At 33.8% G+C, this 20,457-nt stretch overlaps 1 protein-coding gene and 1 pseudogene across 2 annotated transcripts in view; one reads left to right on the forward strand and one right to left on the reverse strand.

Moving 5' to 3' along the window:
• RNF180 (ring finger protein 180) overlaps window positions 1-20,457 on the forward strand; it is a 99,924-nt gene that overhangs the window by 14,198 nt on the left and 65,269 nt on the right. The window contains exons 3-4 of one of the 2 annotated variants that reach the window (XM_006913071.1): window positions 835-1,794; window positions 4,313-4,348. In XM_006913071.1, the coding sequence (XP_006913133.1) occupies window positions 835-1,794; window positions 4,313-4,348 (996 nt within the window). Of the gene's footprint in view, window positions 1-834; window positions 1,795-4,312; window positions 4,373-20,457 lie in introns of those variants that run through there. The other variant, XM_025047859.1, reaches the window with a different exon arrangement.
• On the reverse strand, window positions 13,321-13,439 carry LOC112480823 (annotated as a pseudogene).

A 20,457-nucleotide genomic window follows, 5' to 3' on the forward strand; every position in this document is an offset into this window, starting at 1 on the left:
AAGAAATCACCTTGTTAACAGTATAGTATCATTTCTCACAATCAAAACGCTTAAGTCTTAGAAAACTATAAGTAATATGATCTTCAGAAAAATATAGTTGTCTTTCTTCAGTGACTAACTTTTTTTGTTAAACAATAACACTTGATAGCTATTCTTTGCATCCATTATCACATTGTAATGATTTCCTGGGAAGATGCCAGTGTGCTGCTTGCCAGTGTCCAGAACTTCACAAAATGTATCAGGACACTGCGGTTATTCCACTATCTCTGTTGAAAACATCATTTGAAAGCAAGTTCATCATTAATTTCCAATCTCAGTATAGAAAATGCACTGTTTATATGCAACCATTATCTTTTGGTTGTATATATGTAAAAGACAGGAAGAGCTTTATTCTATTGGTTGGGTAAAGTTCCCTCCCACAGTGCTTGGTATGCAAGAAGTGTATCAAAACAGACACTTTTCTGTGAGATTTTACTTGCAAATTAGCTCTGTAGACTGATTTGCTTCCTGGTTCCATAGTGTATTTTTCTTTCATTAGTTCACACTGTATTCATATTCAACCTATTGTTTAAGACACTCTCAGAATTCTTAGAGGTATTGCTTAGATGGGCATGATGTACAATATGTTATCATTCTAGAACTTTGGAGCTGCTTATCTCTATTAGAAAGCTTGTTTCCATTTACTGTTCTGTCTACTAATCAGAAAACAGAAAGCTAGCTAGCCTTTTCTGTGGCATAGAAAACTTTCATGTGGTTGGCTTTAAAAAAAAATCACATTCTTTTTGATTACTTTACAATGAAAGCATTGTCTTTATTTTCCTTTATTACCTGTAGGCCCAGTGGACAGTTGGAAAACTGAATTGCCCTTTTTGTGGGGCCCGTTTAGGGGGCTTTAATTTTGTCAGCACTCCAAAATGTTCCTGTGGCCAGCTTACAGCTGTACATCTCTCCAAGAGCCGGACTGATTATCAGCCAGCACAGGCAGGCCAACTAATGAGACCATCGCTGAAATACTTGTCACATCCTAGAGTTCAGTCAGGTTGTGACACGGACAATCTACTGACAGGTGGCGCCTCCAAAAACAGAAATCACAGGCTTTTCAATATGGCTCAAAATAATAATGGCCCTGGAAGATTAACAGAAGCACTCTGCCTGGAGGTACGGTCTACGTATTTTGGGATGAAGAACGAAAAACTGCTCTTCAAAGCATCCAATCCAAAATACCAGCTTTTTGTTCCCCAGCTTGTGACTGGCAGATGCACCACAAGAGCTTTTCATAGAAAATCACATAGTTTGGATCTGAACATCAGTGAGAAACTGACTTTATTACCCACTTTATATGAAATACATGATAAGACTACTGCCTATCCCAGGCTAAAAGAAACACAGTGTATTGACCTTCCAGACTTGCCTTTTGAATCTAGTAAAAATAGCTGTTCTTTTCAGATTTCATCAAGTTTTGATCCTAATATGCTGCTGCAAAGATTTTCAGTGGCTCCCCGTGAGGCTCAGACACAAAGAGGAGGAGAGTTTCATTGTGGTCTAGAAGCTTCTGCAGTGTACTCAGACCATGCTAGTTCTAACAGCCTGACTTTCCTGATGGACCTGCCCTCAGCTGGCAGGAGCATGCTGGAGGCCTCAGACCAGGAAGAGCACCTTTCTCCTCTGGACTTCCTGCGCTCGGGCAGTTTTTCATTGGGTGCCATTAATCAGAGGCTCAGTAAAAAAGAAAGGAGCAAGTTGAAGAATCTGAGAAGGAAACAACGAAGGCATGAAAGATGGCTGCAGAAGCAGGTAATTTTTTAAGAGTTTACTAAAAATTCTATATTATAAATGTTGGGGTTTGGGGAGAGAAGCTTTTGTGAAATTTTTCCCAATTCTGTTAATATTTCAGAGGAATAATAATCTCATGATGTTTAGACTAGATTGTCATATATATTTTAAATTTATTTGTTAGGATTTTATTTCACATTAAGCTGAAGCAAAAAAAATTTCTCTACCTAAATCTAATGTAGTGACATATTCATTCACTTTCATCACATTTAGCTTAAACAGATCTTTTCAAGAAGCCTTATTGAATTATGTGTCCACATGATCCAGATATGGTTAACTGTGTTAAATTGTGAAAATTATTTAAAGGACAGTTGACCCTTACTGTAATTTTGTAAGAGAGTGTGCTTCTCTATGGTTTAAACTCCTCAACTCATAATGATATGTTCAAGGGTGAGGTGTGTGAAAGGACTGAACAATAAATGTTACGTGCTGAGGGAGCCAGTTAAAGCCAATAGATGAGGTGTTCATGCAAATTTGGAAGTTTGAGGACTAATATATTTTTATATAAACTTTATTTTTGCAAATTGCCTTTATTATTTCCTTGTTCATAATAATAGTCATCCTTATTAATCAGTGTCCTCACAGCTAAGATATAGAAAGCTGCAACTTTTCATAATATTTGATGCCTTTAAAAACAATTAAGCAAACTCATTATTGCTTTTGATGCTAGTCATAGACTGAATAAAAAATTACTGCATTGAGTGCTTCAATATGGTTAGGTGTTTTTCATTTTTCACTTAAATAGTATTATTATAATAGATAATTGTTTATTATATTTTTGATTGATTGCTGACAAGAACATTCCAGTTTGGTTTATTTGCAAGTGATGATGTAACGTGGAATCAAAGCAGATATTGTAGAATGTATAAGTGAATATATTTTAGCACCATTATATTTTGTAGTTTAATTTATTAAAGCTGTAAAATTCAAAATTTTATTGAAAATTTGACCTAAACCTAGTTAAATTGGAGATGATGATATGTTATGTTAAATTATAGTTCAGAAAGAATGCCCTTAAAACAATGTGGAGGGCTCTAAAAATCTCTTAACAAATAGAAATTTAAAAGAAGTATGAGAATTATACTTGCTCTGTACTGTAAGTATATGCAGATAACATCTTTGTAGTTTTAAAAATGTGTTTAATTCTTGAGCTAGGTACTTCTGAAAACCTCAGCTATATTGTTAATCATTTTCCAGCATAGGAAACATTCTGTTTTACACAATTTAGAACAAAGCAAGACCAAATTAATGTTGCCTTTTTTTTTTTTTAATGAAGTTACTTTTATTCACTCACACACACGTGATTTAACCAATCTGCTTAGCAATTGATCAGAATAAATGAGTCTTAGACCTGTGACAGGTCAGTGTAGGGCAGGATCCTAATAGGTTTAGTTTGTTGCACAGGAGCTACAGGCAAACAAATGCCCAATGTCTCCATAGCAAAGAAATTTAAAAGCGTGTAGCACCATAGAAATGACATGAGTTAGGGATATGAGTGCATATCATGGCTTGAGCCAGAAAGAAGAAAAATAGTTTTTAATAGTCTTCTTAATTCAAGCAAAAAAATCCTAGGAAGAGTTAATATTTGAGATAAATTCGTGGCTTAGCTGTTCAGCTCATTCATGTTTAATAAAGATTAGATGATTCTGTAAACATTCATCACATATCTATTTGGTATACCATGCCTTTGTATAATTTCAGTACAGATCTTGTATATTTTTTAATTGGAAAGTAAGCACACAAGATATAAAGAAAAAGTTTTTGTTATTAATTTTTTTAACGTTTAAAATAATTGGTCGGGAAATCTAGATTTCTGTCTTTCATTTGACATTTTTAATGATTTTTTTGTGTGTGTGCAAACTGTGCATATTTCTGTGGCAGATACAGTGTTAAGCTACATTCAGCCAGCAAGTCTTTTTTTTATTCAGCATAGTCTTTTTGGTTTTGTTTTTATTTTTTTAATTATCATTCAGTAAAATTGATTTATCCTTGGAGTGAGTACAGCTCTGTGTTTTAACACGTGTAGATTGATATAACCACCACCACAATGGGGATACAGACAGTTCTATCATCCTCAAATCTCCCTTGTGCCTTTATAATTGAGCCTGATTATATCTTTATACAATCACACCCCCATCCCATCCATGATCCCTGAAAACCACTGATCCATTCTCCATTGCTTTAGTTTTGTCTTTCTAATATTATAAAATAATAGAATAATATTATATAATTGGAATCACTTTTGAGACTGGCTTCTTTTACTCAGCACAATTGCCTATGAGATTCGTCCAAGTCATTGCATATATGTGTAGTTTTTCTTTTTATTGCCCAATAGTATTCCATTAAATAAAAGAACCGCAATTTATCCATTCACCTGTTTAGTGATAGGTGGGTTGTTTCAGGTTTTGGCAATTAAGAAAAGAGCTGTTAAAAACATTCATGTATAGGTTTTTATGTAAACCTGTTTTCATTTCTCTAGGGTAAATACCAAGGAGTGGGATTGCTGGATCATATGGTAAGTATATATTTAACTTTGTAAGAAACTGTCAAATTGTTTTCCAGAATGGCTATACTATTTTGCATTCCAAACAGCAATGTGTGAGTTTCATTTGCTGTGCATCTTTGCAAACACTTGGTAGTCTCAATATTTTTTATAGAAAGAGAGTCAATGGATAATGTAGTCTTATCATATTGTAATTTTAATTTTCATTTCGCTAATAATGTTGAACATTTTTATGTGCTTACTTTTCCATTTGTATATATTTTTTAGTTAAATGTCTGGTCAAATCTATTGGTCATTTTTTAATTGGGTTGTGTTCTTCGTGTTGAGTTGTAAAAGTTCTTTATATATTTTGGTTATAAATCCTTCATTGTGTATTCGATTTGTAAATATTTTCTGTCATTCTGTAGCTTGTCTTTTTATTCTCATAACAATTTTCTTTTCCTGTAGAGCAAACATGTTTAATTTTGATGAAGTCTAAATTCTCAGGATTTTTTTTTCTTTTTATGGATTATGCTTTTGGTGTCAAATCTAAGAACTCTTTGCCTAGCCCTTGATTATGAAGAATTCCTCCTCTGGTTTCTTCTACATGTGGTATAGCTTTAATTTTTACATTGAGAATTATGATTCATTTTGAGTTAATTTTTTAAATAAGATGTGAAGTTTAGGTCAAGTTCCATTGTTTTTTATAGAGATTGTTCCAGCAGTATGTGTTGAAATTACTATTATATCTTTATTGAAATGCTTTTGCAGCTTTGTCAAAGATCAGTAGGGTATATATGTGTGGGTCTATTTTGGGACTCTATTCTCTTCATGTTTGTGTCTCTTCTTTTGCCAATAGTCCTTTTTCTTGGTTATTGTAACTTCGTATTAAGTTATAAAATAGAGTACTGTGATTTCTCCAGCTTTATTGTTCTTTTTCAAAAATGATTTGTTCTAGTTCCTTTGCCTTTTTGTGTAAAATTTAGAATCAGCCTGTTTATAAAAAATCCTTTTGGGATTTTTATTGTAATTATCTGCATGGATCAACTTGGGGAGAACTGAAATCTTTACTCTGTTGATAACATACGTCTCCCTTTTCATTTAGGTCTTTGATTTCTTTTATGAATATTTTGCAGTTTTCAGCATTTGGGAACTGCATATTTTGTTAGATTTATACCTAAGTATTTACTTTTTGATGATATTTTTAGTTGAAATTTTTTTTGGTTTACTATTATATATTGCTAATGTACAGAAACACAGTTGATTTTTATTTTGACTTTGTATCTTGTGATTTGGGGGGAGTGCAGATGTTTGACATCTTTTGTCAGATTTATCCCTAAATATTCCTATTTTTAATGTTAGTAAATGGTATTGTTTTGTTAAATTTTAATTTCCAATTGTTCATTGATAGTATACAGAAATACAGTTGAATATTGTATGTTGATCCCTTAGCCTACAACCTTTCTAATCTCACTTATTAGGAATAGTCGTTTTTTAGTAGGTTTCTTTGGGTTTTCTTCATAGATGATAATGTTGTCTACAAATAAAGACAACCTTACTCCTTTCTTTCAAATATGGATTTTTTTTTCTTTTTTGTGTTATTGAGTTAGCTATAACATCCAGTACAATGTTGAGTAGAAATGGTGAGAACAGACATCTTTGTCTTTTGAGGAAAGCATTCAGTCTTTCACCATTAGGTATGTTAGTTGTAAGTTTTTTGTAGATGCCTTTTATCAGGTTGAGGATGTTTCCTTCTATTCCTAGTTTGCTGACAGTTTTATGAATGGATGAATTTTGTCAAATGCTTTTTTTATATCAATTGATATGTCATGTGTTTTCAGTGTTAGTATTGTTTATCAAATATCAAGTCAGTCTTTCATTTCCACAATAAACACCACTTTATTATGTTGTATTTTTCTTTCTATATATTGCTGAATACTATTTGCCAATATTTTTTAAAGGTTTCTTTTTTTCTTTTTGCCTCTACATGAAGGATATTGGTCTGAAGTTTTCCCTTTTGTACTACTTTTGTACTATCTTTAGTGTTAATGTCAGAGTAGTGCTGGCCTTATGCAGTGAGTTAGGAAGTGGTCTTTCCTCTTCTGTTTTATGAGAAATATTATGGAGAATTAATTTCTCTTAAATATTTGGTAATGAAACTATGTAGTCCTGAAGATTTCTTTTTTGAAAGATTTTTAACTATGGATTTTATTTTTTTAATATTTATAGGACAATTCAGATAATCTGTTTCATATTAGGTGAGTTTTGGTAGTTTGCTGTTTTCAATAAATTATCTAAATTTTTGAAATTATGTATTAGAGTTGTTCATAATGTTACTTTATAATACTGTTAATGTCTGTTGGGTCTGTAATGATATCCCCTTTTCAATACTGATAATGGCAGCTAGTATCTTCTCTCTCTCTGGTTTTTTAACTTTGCTGGAAATGTATAAATTTTATTGATCGTTCCAAAGAACCAACTTTGGGTTTAAGTTATTTTTCCTGTTGTTTTTTATTTTCAAAGTCATTGATTTCTGCTCTGGTCTTTAGTATTTACTTTCTTCTACTTGCTTTGACTTTATTTTTCTTTCTCTCATAAAACTACTTTATAGTGGAAACTTATTTACTACTTGGAATTTTTCTCATCGAGGCATTTAATACTATAAATTTCCTTTTAATTACTGGATTAGCTATGTCCTTTGACTTTTATGTTATATTTCTATTTTAATTCAGTTCAAATTATTTTCTAATTTTCTTTGAGACATCCTTTGGCCTATGTAATTTGTTAAGTGTCTGGTATAATCATGAAAAGGCTGAAATATCAGCATTTTGAAGAAATTAATACAAATTTCTATCCTAGGACAAAAAAAAATTTTTCTCTGGATTGAAAGAAAGTAAAGCTGCCACTAATATAGTTGCATAATACTTTAAAGTAATTCTTTTAAACAGCATTACATTCTACTATGTTTGCATTTCTTAACATTGGGCCTATTTAATATGAATAAAACAAAATGTCTCTTTAAAGCCCACAGGATGCTATTGTGAAAAGAGAATTTACCATACATTTTGTAGAGTGTTGTAAATGAGAATATAAAGTAATTGACCAAATATATGGTTTGTAATGAACCACTAAACCTTATAGAATGATATTACATTGTTCTCAGTAAACTACTTGTATTATTGTAATGGAGTGGTTTAGGCATTGGGGAGAATAGAGGCCAATAAATTATATTAAAGAACTACTTATTCATGTTTATCTGCCAAAGATATATGTTTTCCACAAGGTACTAAGTTTCATTTTCATAGATTTGTACATAGGGATTATTTTGAATTTTTCGCGATTTTAATGTAGTCCATTTAATCTTTTATCCCTTGATTCATCACCTTCAAGTCACACAAAATCATATTCCAAATATTTGGTTATCTTCTTAAAAGAGGACATTGCATTCTGAATTATAATATTAATTCTGACTTATAATATTAATTCTGAATTATAATATTAATCCACATATTAAACAAACAATTATTCCCCATTTATTCTCTTTCTCAAGCAGAAAGTAATAGTTTATTGAAGTGAAAAGCCTCAGTAATAAAAATATGACAATTTAATTAGATGACACATATTTTACTGGTTTTATTAAACACAGAAACATAATTGTGAAGTGGTCTTTTAGGAAAGGAGACAGTAGATTAAAAGAACATCATGACCTTCAGGTCATTGTTTATTTCTCACTCTACTTTGTGCCAATTATTTTTTTCAGTTTAAGGTTATCAATTTCTTCATTTTAGTAATGCAAAAATGTTTAGATCTTGCTCAGTAGGTTGATACTTCTAATTTGCTTCTACCTTCCAGGAAGTCACTATTCAGTAAGATAATAATATATAAATATTTAGCCAATTTTAATAAACTAAATGTCTTAACTTTGATTTCCTGCCATTTCAAATTGAGTTTAAAATACAGATAAATGAACACATGTGGAGCAAAATTATATGGAATTGATAATGCCTTTACCTTAAGTAATTATATAGATCTACATTTTCTAATGATTAGCAAAACACTCTACACAATATGTGGGTAATCAGAAATTTCTTAAATAAAAGTTTTTTTTTTTAATTTTAAAATGGTTTTAGATTTATAGAAAAGTCATGAAGCTAGTACAGAAAGTCTGCCCAACACTCAATTTTCCTTATTAACATCTTACATTAGTATGGTACATTTGTCACAATTAAAAACCAATATCGATACATTATTATTAATTAAAGTTCATACTATATTTAAATTTTCTTAGTTTTTACTAATGTTCTTTTTCTGTTTTTAGTTTTGTCCTATTGACCTATTGACCTTCCCTTTGACCTATTTCAGGGCCTTTGTGATTATATTAGGCTCACCTAGATAATCCAAAGTAATGTTCTTAGTTTTTACTAATGTTCTTTTTCTGTTCCAGAATCCCATCTAGGGTACCATATTACATAACATTTAGTTGTCATGTCTCATTAGGCTCCTCTTGGTTTTAACTGTTTCTCAGACTTTCTCTGTTTTTGATGACCTTGACAGTTTTGAGTAATACTGGTTAGGTATTTTGTAGACTGTCCCTCAATTGAGATTGTTCTGATGTTTTTTTCATGATTAGACTGGGGTTATGCGTTGTTTCACGGGTCCCCAAGACCACCCCCACTTTTGACAATTTACTAAGAGGACTCACAGGACTCAGCCTATGGTCATACTCACAAATATGATTTATTAACAGTTTAAAGATACAAACAAACATCTACAAAGGGAAAAAGTGCATGGGGCAAAGTGTGGAAGAAACCAAGTGCAAACTTCCAAGAGTCCTCTCCCCAATGAGTTATTGACTTATAGTAAATGAACTTGACTCCTGCAGCATGTTGTGACATGTGCAATTTTTGCACCAGAGAAGCTCATTTTAGACTCAGCGCCGAGGGTTTGTATTGGGAGTGGGTTATGTAGACACTTTCTGCCTGGCATATACCAAATTTCTGGACTCCAGAAGAAAAGCCGATGTTCAATGTAAACCACGTTGTTTATGCCAACGTTTTAGGCACAATGAGCCAATCTTATTAGGATGATGGGAGCCCTCCAGAAATTCAAGTTCTCAGATGCCAGCTAGGGCCAACCTTATAAATGCAGACAGGCCTATTAGATGAACTCTTTTCTATACATGGGTTTTGGGGAGGAAGATCACAGAAGTAAAATGCCATTTTCATCACATTACACATCACACCAAGGATATACATTATCAACATAACATCACTATTGACATTAACTCAGGAATGTTTTGAAACAGGAGAAAATAGTAATTATCACACTTTTATATATTATTTGCCTATTGCTACTGTGACAAATAACCACAAACACAGTAGCTTAAACAACACAGTTTTATCATCATATAATTATGGAGGTAACAGTTTGAAATGGTGTTATGGGGCTCAAATCAAGGTGTTGACAGGGCTGCCTGCATTCCTTCTTGAGATTCTAGGGTAGAACTTGTTCCTTGCTTTTTCCATTTTCTAGGGTGTGTTTGCATTCCTTGGCTTGTGGCCTCATTTTAACTATGGCATCATTCCAATCTCCCGCTTCTTTTGTCACATCTTCCCTTTGACCTATTTCAGGGCCTTTGTGATTATATTAGGCTCACCTAGATAATCCAAAGTAATCTTTCCATTTTAAGGTTCTTAATCACAGCCGCGAAGTCCCTTTTGCCATGTAAGGTAACATATTCTTAAATTCTAGGTATTAGGAAGTGAATATCTTTGGGGAGCCATTATTTTGCCTACCACATCTTACTACATGCTGGGTATTCTTCTGAGTTCTTAACTTCATTTATTCTTACACCATTTTATGAGATAATTTCTATTATCACCATTTTATGGAAGGAGAAACTGAAGATCAGAGAGGTTAAAAAACTTGCCTAGGCCCACAAACCTAGTATGTGGCAGGTCTAGATCCCAAAGTTCATGTTCTTAACCATTATTTTATCACAGCCTCTCAAGAAAGTTTGGTTTTGTTTTTTTCTCTCATATTTTATCATTCCTTGATTCAGAAAACATTTTAGTATTATTTACCTTTTTTCTTCATGTAATCTTTTCATTTAATGATGCACATTGGGTGCTTTCACTCTTTGCCAGAAACTGTGCTCTAAATATTGAGGATACAACTATGAATAGAATATGATTCCTCCCCTCAAGGACCTTTGAGTGAATGAGGAAAACAGATATGAACATCAGTTATCCTTTTATGAATTTGCATAAATGCCATATCATAGTGGGTTTTGGCCAACCATTTACTTAATCAGTCCAGGATTGCTTTGGCCAAGACCTTGATATGCAATTGAAAAATCTCAGAGAAGTCACAAAAAAGCAGACTTAATAGCAGGTATGAAGATTGTGGAGAAACTGAAAGATCGATGACAGAGAAAAGAGGAGAAATGGTCTGCTGATAAAGGATGATGATACCGTGATCAGAAACTTATGTTTGATTCTGAGGATGCTATGTAGCTGCTGGAAAGTTCTGAGTAGCTCTAGGCTGGGCCCACAGTGGGAGCTCAGTAAATGGTTGCTGAGTGGATGAGTTGAACAGATAAATGATGTATCCAGTGCTTCAGGCATGGTAAATGATTTAAGAGTAGAGGCTAACAGTGGTTCTTAACCTTGGCTGCAAGTTGGAATTCTCTCAAGAGTTTTTAAAACTACCATTCCTGGGCTCTATCAGATTATGCTTTGGTTAATCTAGACTGAGTATCACCATGTATGTTTGTGTATCTTTTAAAAAATTATATATATACATATAGATAGATATACGTATATGTAGATTGTGTGTGTGTGTGTGTGTGTGTGTGTGTGTACATGTACACTTTTTTTTAAGTGATTCCACGGTGGGCAGGGTTGAGAACTATTGGAGAGAAGAGATCAACAAAAAGGAATTTAGAATGGTTGAGAACTGAGTTGTTAGAGTCCTTGAAAAATGATTAACAAGAGCAAAGAGAGTTAATTCTGATGGTCATTACAGAGGAAAGAGAGCTGTAACCAGAAGGCAGGCTGAGAAGGAATTAGATAAAGAATCATACTGGAGGAGAGAAGAGATTTTGATCTTATATTTTCTAATACCTATTTGCTTGCACGTAGTAAAAGATAGTATAAATATCCATGTCCAAGTAACATTTAGTATATTCAGATAGCTTTTCTTAGCCTGGTATTAAGAGAATGAAAGTTTGACTAGGAGGAGGGGGCCGGGTATGAATGGAATGGAGAAGTCATGGTGGTGTTAACTTTGAGATAGCAGTTAACTTTGATTACGCTTTACTGTATGCTGGGTACAGTCCAGGGTGTTTTACTTCTATCACCTGATTTTCATGAGCTATTTGCTTGCTGGAGCATGGGGAAGATCTGAAGCCAACAGACTTTGGGCAGCTAGAGAGGAGTGTGAAGGCTCGGGGGGAAAAAGGCAATTGGGAAGTAGGAGAACAGCCAAGATGCATGTTATCCATTACCAAATTTTGTGTAAGGCCAACCTGTTTGGGGAAGGGAGAGAACAGAATTATCACTAAGCTAGTCCGAGGGAGACACTTACGGAAAATTGTACCTTATCATGTGTGACTGAGCTTAGTGCTAGCTGTGTTTGATGAATAGCACTAGCCTATGCCTTCAGCTCTTTTGGCCTTGTATGCACTAGGAAGACTATGCCTGGTTTACATTCCAAACTTCCACATTTGGCTTCATTTTCCACATCAGCCAAGATATTCACTGCCCACCTGTTGTCTCCCTCATTGCCCCATTTCTGTCCTTACATGTTTTGAAAATTATAGTCACCTGCTGCCTCCGTCTCCCGTTGAAACCTTCTTAAAACTTGTCTGGTGCTGAGATGTCAGTCTTCCCTACTCTTCTCACACTGGGAACCTGACAATATCAGCTTCCACGTACCCCTAAACTGGGGATGTATAGCTGGAATTTTCTCCCTGGCTCTACACGATCAATTGAAATTACTATCATATTGGCTTTGTTTTACAAAGTAATATTTTAAAGTTAATTTTTAATTTTAGAAGCAACATAACAGTGTTAAGGTGTAGAAAATTGAAAAATACATTTACAAATCAATTGAGTGGTTACCTAGGAGGGGGTGGGGGAATATGATCTGGGATGCTTTGTAGGGAGCTCCAACTCCATTGGTTATGTTTTACTTCTTAAGTTGGGTAGTATTATCACAAGTGTTATCTTTTTTTACTTCATTTTGTATGTCTCCAATATTTTAATATATACTGAAGAATCAGTTATAAATCATACTACCCTAACAATGTCATGCTTTTTTATTCATTATTTTCGCTATAAAATCTTAGATCATTCACTTTTGTTCTCCTGGTTGTAAAGCTGCAGGCTCCAACAGATAATATAGGCAAGTATTCTATTACCCAAGAGGCTTCACTTTCTTAATAATGTTTTTCTAATACTCTGTCAGATTAAAATTGAATATTTAATGATCCATGAGCAAAACTTTCCAGTAAAAAATGCATATCAGTGATGCACTGGTATGTACTATTCAGCTCTAAAATTCTATGCTTTTATGAACCTCTCTGGAATGCTGGTTTGTAAAGGTGATATGGATCATATTGTTTTCCAGCACCAGAGGGCACCAAAATTTTCTCTTGCAGCAAAACAGTCAAAATCATTTCTTTCCATCAAAGAATTTGATATACTGGGGTAGAATATTTAGTTTGTCCAACCATTAGTTTGTTTAACCACTAGTTTGTCCAAATACAAATGAGGCAACTTCTATAAAGCAGCAGCATAATCCGGTAGGAAAATACCAACCATGTATTTTAATGAAATTAAGATCCTAGCTTCCTATTGCTGCTACATATTTGGTTGCTTAAAAATAACACAAATTAATTTATTTATTTATTTATTTATTTATTTTAGGCGAGGCAACCCTAGGTTGACCTCACAGATTGCAAGGACCTTGTCAGTTTACACTCTCTTATTTTTTATTTGTTACGCCTATAACACCTGATCTTCCTAGGTGGTCTCCCATCCACATACTAACCAGGCCTGACCCTGCTTAGTTTCCAGGATCAGATGGGATTGGGCTTGTTCAGGGTAGCATGGCTGTAGACCAAATAACACAAATTTATTATCGTTATGGGGATTTAAGTTTGAAATAGATCTCACTGGGCTAAAATCAGTGTGTTAGCAAGGCTGTATTCCTTTCTGATGGTTTTAGGGTAAAATCTGTTTTTTAGCTTCTAGAGTCTGTCCACTTTTCTTGGCTAATGCCCACCTTCTATTTTCAAAGCCAGCAATGGCTAGTCAAGTCTTTCTTATGATGCTATCTCTCTGGTTCTGATTCTTCACTAACCCTTTTATCCATGTAAAGACCCTTGTAATTGCATTGGCCCACCCAGTTAAATCCTGGATACTCTTCTCAAAATCAGCTGATTAGAAGGCATAATTCCATCTTCATTGTTTTCCTTGTATTTAACATAACATATTCACAGGTTCCAGGGATTAGGATGTGGGCGTTTTGGGGGGGAAGAGGGAATTATTCTGCCCACCAAATATGGTTTTAGTGGAATCTTATGATTTTGGCCAGCTTTGAGGGAGGGGAGATAGCTACTTATAGGTCTTGGTAGTTTAGGAAAAAAATGAGTGTTTTCTCTGACCTTCCTTGGAGTTCTACATTACTCACTTCTCTAGTTTTTCTTGGATTCTGAAAATGAATGTGTATTCTAGGAGCCATAATTCATTAATTCTGTCAGATATTATTTCCATAATTTGACAAGAATTATTAGATTGATCTATCATGTCTTCCCTAAGTAGGGTAAAAAACAATCAAGTTTGGATGGGAAAGCTGGATCAGGAAAGGAAAGAGGAACAAGGCATTGTTTGAAAAGATTTAGTGGCCCCCGGATAGAAAAGCAGCTTGAATAAAAGGTATGGTACTGAAGATAATATTGACCTGCCTTATAGTATTGCCTGGAACCAGGGCCCTAAATGAAGGAACAGTAGACAGTAAACCACATCTTCTTGGTACATAAAAAACTCCCAAGTAGTAGAAGGCTATACCAAGACTTCAGATTACTAGGGTCCATTTCAGTCCATAGAAATAACAGTCATAGACACAGTTAATGATAAAGATGATAGCTTTTATTTTGGGTGCCCATGTTAGTTTTTTATACTTAATAGTGAGCTGTATATCCTAAAAGACCACTTTTCCTAATGTTTTTTATGTTATTTTATGAATTAGCTAAGTGCCTTATGAAAGTCACTCTTATTTTCTTCTAAGATGATATAAATTACATGAGAAGTAGATAGTACGAACGTATTGAGTTGTATAAGGAAGAGCGAGTTCTCTTTCAGTTAACTCATTAGTTATCTAGGTCTCTAATTCATTATGCTAAATATAGAAGCTAGTAATTTGAGTTAGCCTTTAAATGAATAGTAATAGGTTGGGAAATAGTATATGTTGTGATATGTTAAAGAGTTCCTGCTTACTCAAAAGTAAATTGCTGAATTTTGCTCTTCTAGCAGGTTCTGGAGCATTCTGTATAGCCTCTAACTTTCATGCAGTGCCATTATCTAACCTAGATTAGATGAACATGTTTACTATTGGGGTTAAACCTAAAGAGGAGAGAAAAGAAAACAATGTCCCAACTCATCCAAAAGAGTAGAAAGCCTTTGCATCACTGTAGTTATGTCTGGGCCAGAGAGTTAAAGCACACTTGAAATTATAGGAACACATCTTTTTATTTTGAAGTAACTAGTCTCTGTTTTAGGATATTTTGCTTTTTAATAACACTTAGATTTTATCAAAGTTCAGGGCTACATACTTGAGAAGTAAAAAATCTTAGTACACATTGTTTGACTGGCACAGAGTAGGTGATTATTGTCATACTGAGTGCCAAAAGTTTTATCTCTGTTAGGCAATAATAAATATTGAGAATATAATAGCTTCCCCATCACAAAGGTTGCAAAGTACTGAGGTTTGTATTTCTAGCTTTTTGATAGAACTTGATCTCAGGAACATGTTTAGGGAAGAGATGGAAATTTTACTCACCTAGATTGGTTTCTTTTTGCCTTAAAGAATTATGTAATGCAGAGGTTCTCAAGTACTCATCTGTGGACCACCTGCATCAGAATCACGACGGGAGCTTTTTATGATTCCCCAAGAAATTCTAGTGCCATAAGTTTGGGACAGGCCCCAAGCGATTTTTAAAACTGCCCTAGTTAATTCCAATATGCAGCCAGACTTGGTAACTTGTAGATGCTTGTTCTGAAGTCAACTGGAGTATAGTTTAGGTCATTCTCTCCTTGATGTTACTAGACCACATCTGTCAAAAGTCATAAGGTCAATATTGGTGAAAGAAACTAAAAAATCTTCTGAGTGGTATGTCACATTTAAAGAGTTGACTTCAAAGGTAATATTCTTTCATTTGGAGTCAAAGAATGGTAATAATAATAATGATGATGACAACAGCATCAGCAGCAATAAAAACAATAGACACTTACAATAGCATTTGGTATGTGCAAGTACTGCTTCTGTCCTTTAGATATATTCTTTACTTAATCTTCATGTCAACATTATGAGGTAGTTACTTTATTATTGCCATTTTAAGAATGAAAGATAGATATCTTGTCCAGGGTCACCCAGCTAATAAGTGCAGGTGTTAGGATTCAAACCCAGGCCTTGAGGCTAACTAGACTCCTTACTATACTCTGAACCTTTTTTACCTCTAAGCTTTATTTTGTGGTTTTACTTACCTGGATTGTCCTTCTGGACCCAGAGCATCTTTTTGAAATGCTGATTATCTCTTAAGGCACAATTAAAAGAACATCTTTTTCTTAGAATTTTCCATAGTTATTTAGGCAGAAATTATTATTCCTTTAGCTATGCTCCTAATAAAATTTGTCTAATTTCCTCTGTGTTCCTAAAAGTCAGTGAAAAATGACTAAACCAGACATATTTGGCTCTTCCTTAGAGAATATCTAGCATAGTGCTTTTTATGCAGACACTCAATAAATAGTTGCTAATAAATGGATTAAAGTAAGAGCCATTTCTAAATTTTTGTGAAAAAGCCATATATGGAAAATTTTACATAATTTTGAGTAACTTCATTATTTCACCCAAAAGTGTATACCTTTGTGTTAGTCTGACTTTTAAGTTTTGAGACTTAACTTATGAACTTTTTCTCATAGGAAGTGAGAAATCCACACATTTTTAAATGTGCATGAAATTTTTATGATAGCTTATTATATAAAAGGTCTTATATTTTGATTCTACATTTCCAGTTTTAGCCTAAATATATGTTACTGAATTATTAACACAGGGAACAAAGACTAGGCTTGCTAACTTACACTTGTGGGATTTTTCCCCTTGTCTTTTTAAAATACACGAACAAGTGTTTAGAGCACATAGGTATTACTTTTGGAAAAATAGAGAGGAATGTCTTTTGTCTTTAATGTTTACCACATCCATTAAGACTACTGTATTATCTCTTTGCTTTATCTCTTGCTTATCTCTTGCTTTAACGCTGCCTCAAAACTTATAGGCTTAAAACAATATCTCTTATTTGTTTCTAATTCTGTTGGTTAGCAATTTGGGCTTGGATCAGCTGGTAAGTTCTTCTACTGATCTTACCCACATCAGAGGGCCCTCAGCTGAGCCTCGAAGTCCAAAGTGGCCTCACTCACAGGTCAGAAGATTGATGCTGATCTCAGTTTGTCTTCTCTCCCCATGTGGCCTTTATCATTAAATATCTTCAGTGGCAGCATTGCCTTCCAGGGCAGCTAGAGAGGAAGCTGAAGACTACTTGAAGCCTAGTCTTGGAAGTCACAAAACATCACTTCTACATACTTTTTGGTCAAAGCAGATTATGAGGTTAGAAAATAAAGTCTTCATCTTGACGAGAGGAACAACAAAGTCACATTGAGAAGGGACATGCATACAGGCATGGGAGGAGTTATTAGGACCATTTTTGTAGACAGTTTATAGCATAAATATTGTGAACTTCAGAATGTCAGGGGTTAACCCTCAGTTCTCTTTTATCTCCTTTAGAAAATTCCATAGGAAACTGATTGCATCCAAAGTATTTTGCCGTCTGATGACTACACTGCCCTTTGACTTAGATTTGCTGGGGAGATTTTTAAATTATGCTTATGTTTAGCCCTCCTTCCCCCCACCCCTGCCCTTTTGAGTCTTATTCAATTCATCTGTAGTGGGCTAGTCATTAGCATTTTAAAAAACCATTCTGTGTTATTCTAATAATGTGCAGCCAGGGTTTTGAACTACTGTATTAGACAGTACTCTCTTTATACTGCTCATTATCTGATTTTTAAAAAGTGGGCAGTGCGTATAGTAGATCAAAAATTAGGTGAAACAATTGACAAAGAGCAGTTTGTTGCATTGTTGATTTTCAAATTATGCCCCTAATTTAAAGAAAAATGAAGAACTAAAAATAGGAAATAAAACAGCATTGCAAATAATATTTTAAGGAAACAAATGAAACAAAAAATACAATGTGAAATTAATAAGTTACCATTAAGAAGCATATTAGTTATAAATAACACAGTGGGCCAAGTTTTGTTTAAAAGTTCTTACACACACTCTTCACTAATTAATATGGGAATTATGTGCAGGCCTCTGAGAATAGACTTTAAACCGATGTGTATTGGGTAATATGTACCAAAATCTGTGAAGGAAAACTAATTGCATTGGGAGCTGAAAGAAAACAAGAGTTCAGCAACCCTGCTGAAGAGTGCAGAGTTGCAGAGTATTAGACAGAAAAGTCACACAAGAATTATCTAGTCTACCACTCTGCCTAGTCCTGCTTCGCTACCACTAAAATTGAGACCCACTGCCCTAAATAATCTCCTTGCATTCCAAATGAATGCCCTGGACCATTTCAGAAAACTTGTCATTTTGCATGGCTTGTAATTGAAGGGAAGCAGCATAACAAATTTAAGTCAGGTTCTACTGGAAAGAGAATCAGAAGTCCCAACAGACTGAGATTTGAATCTGGCTCACTGACTATTTAATTGTATGGTCTTATGCAAGTTACTTAATTCACCTCAGCCTTGGTTTCTTCTACACGTTTAGTGTTTTGTCCACAAAAGGTAAGAATTAGATGGATAGATGCTAGTGACATGTCTCTCCTCCCCATTTGTTATTTCATTCATAAGGAATTTTTTTTTTTTCTCAAATAAAGATTAATAGCATGGTTAGTAGCAATACTCTGACCTTAGACTTTCTAACTCATGGTCTTATGTGGCTGGGCTTTCTAAGTGAGTTACCCTTTCTCATTTTACCTTAATTGTAAGAGGATATGTGTTTAAGATATTTCTCTAAAATGCTATGTTATAACATTAAGTGAAAAAGCAGGCTGTACAAGTATGTTTACATAATTCGATCACAAACAACCATAAAAAAAAATTGGAAGAAAACATCAAAATTTTACAAAGATTTACAAGATCTTTCTTTTTCTTCCAAATATTTAAAATAAACATGAATTGCTACTCTAACAAGAAATAAACAATGTATTTTCACCTTTAAGGTCAGTATATACATTTGCCGAAGGTAGCCACACTCAGAAATAGGTTTATACACTCATTTTGTGAAATATAGCTATTTCCATAGTGACACCAAATCCACATACAATTTTAAAGTTTTCTAACATAGCCATCCTCAGTGTTGAATATTCTGGAATTTTTAAATCTAAATTTATAGTACCATTTTACTAATTTCCAAAGCTAGAAATATAGGAGTCTTTCATTACTCCATTTCCTGTATTACCCACATATTATGGTTATCATATGCTTTTAAAATTGGTTATTAAATTTAATTCTTTCTACTTTCTATTTTTTTTCTTCTATTCCCACCATCCAAGGCCCTATCTCAAGCCCTTATTATTAAATTACCACTAAAATATACCTAGTCACAATAGTCTCTTACCTAAAAATCTGTGAGTCCACATTTATGAAGGATAATATCCAAACTTATTCACAGTTTATTGCTACCTTACATTTTTGTTTTTATCTTCCTCAATTTCATCTCCCTCAGCCCTCCCTGTCACCTCCCTTTGGTCCAGCTTCTCTCTCAGTTCCTTAAAAATGATATATACTTTCATGCAACTGTAACTGGTCCCTCTATTTTGATTTCTCTATGTTCTCGTTTAGGAAGTTACTCATCCTTCAAGACTCAGTTCAGATATCTTTGATCAACTTACCCAGGCAGGTTTAGCTGCTTTCCCTTCTTCTAGGCTTTTCATAAGCACCCTTATTATACATGTAACACTTTGTAAGATCTCTGTGCTTGCTCTAGCTAGACTGTGGGCCTCCAAAGGTCAGGGTCTGTGTGTCTTCACCTTAATATTCACAGGTCCAGCTATAAAATAGACAGTTAATAATTTTTTGTTGAATATGATATAAAGTGGCTTCTAATTCCCTCCCCCTTCTTTTCTTTTGTGGTTAAATTGTAGTAGTTTGTTAAAGATCGCTCACAAATCTTAGATGCTGAAATAATGAAAAATAAAATCACAACTGAGAACAAGTATAGTTGAGTATATGCATGTTGAAGTAGTAGAGAGAGCCTTCTCAAAGGGAATATTTACTTTGGTTTTATTATAAAAAATAAAGTTTTTTATTTCAATGCCAATATTAAGACTTAGAATGGTACTTGTACTAATGATAGTAATTTTGTTTTTTACTACTTTCAAAATTCTAAGTTTTGAAACTGCTGTTTATTAGTTGTGTGATTAAAAAGAGAAGAGTGCTAGGTACTTTACTATATTATTTCTAATTTTCACAATAACCTTATCACGCAGGTATGCTTATTTTATAGACAAGGAAACTGGAGCTCAGAGAGGTGAAGTATTTTTATCCAAGTCATTTAGCAAGTATATGGTAGCATTGGCAAGAAAACTTGTTAATGTTTTAAAATAATTATAAAAAGAAAGTGTATAATTTAACAATATGTTGCAATTGCATATTTTAACTGACATATTAAAAGGATTATTATTGACATACTCTACAAATGAGCCATCAAAATAATTCCTGAATAATAGTCTATAAAGAAAGATTTTTATCTATAGATTTATCAATTTCTTTTTTAATCCAGCCACCACTTCCTCTCATTCTCAT

The sequence above is a fragment of the Pteropus alecto genome, unplaced genomic scaffold (genome assembly GCF_000325575.1).
Source record: "Pteropus alecto unplaced genomic scaffold, ASM32557v1 scaffold20, whole genome shotgun sequence".
In the NCBI taxonomy this organism is placed as follows: Eukaryota; Metazoa; Chordata; class Mammalia; order Chiroptera; family Pteropodidae; genus Pteropus; species Pteropus alecto.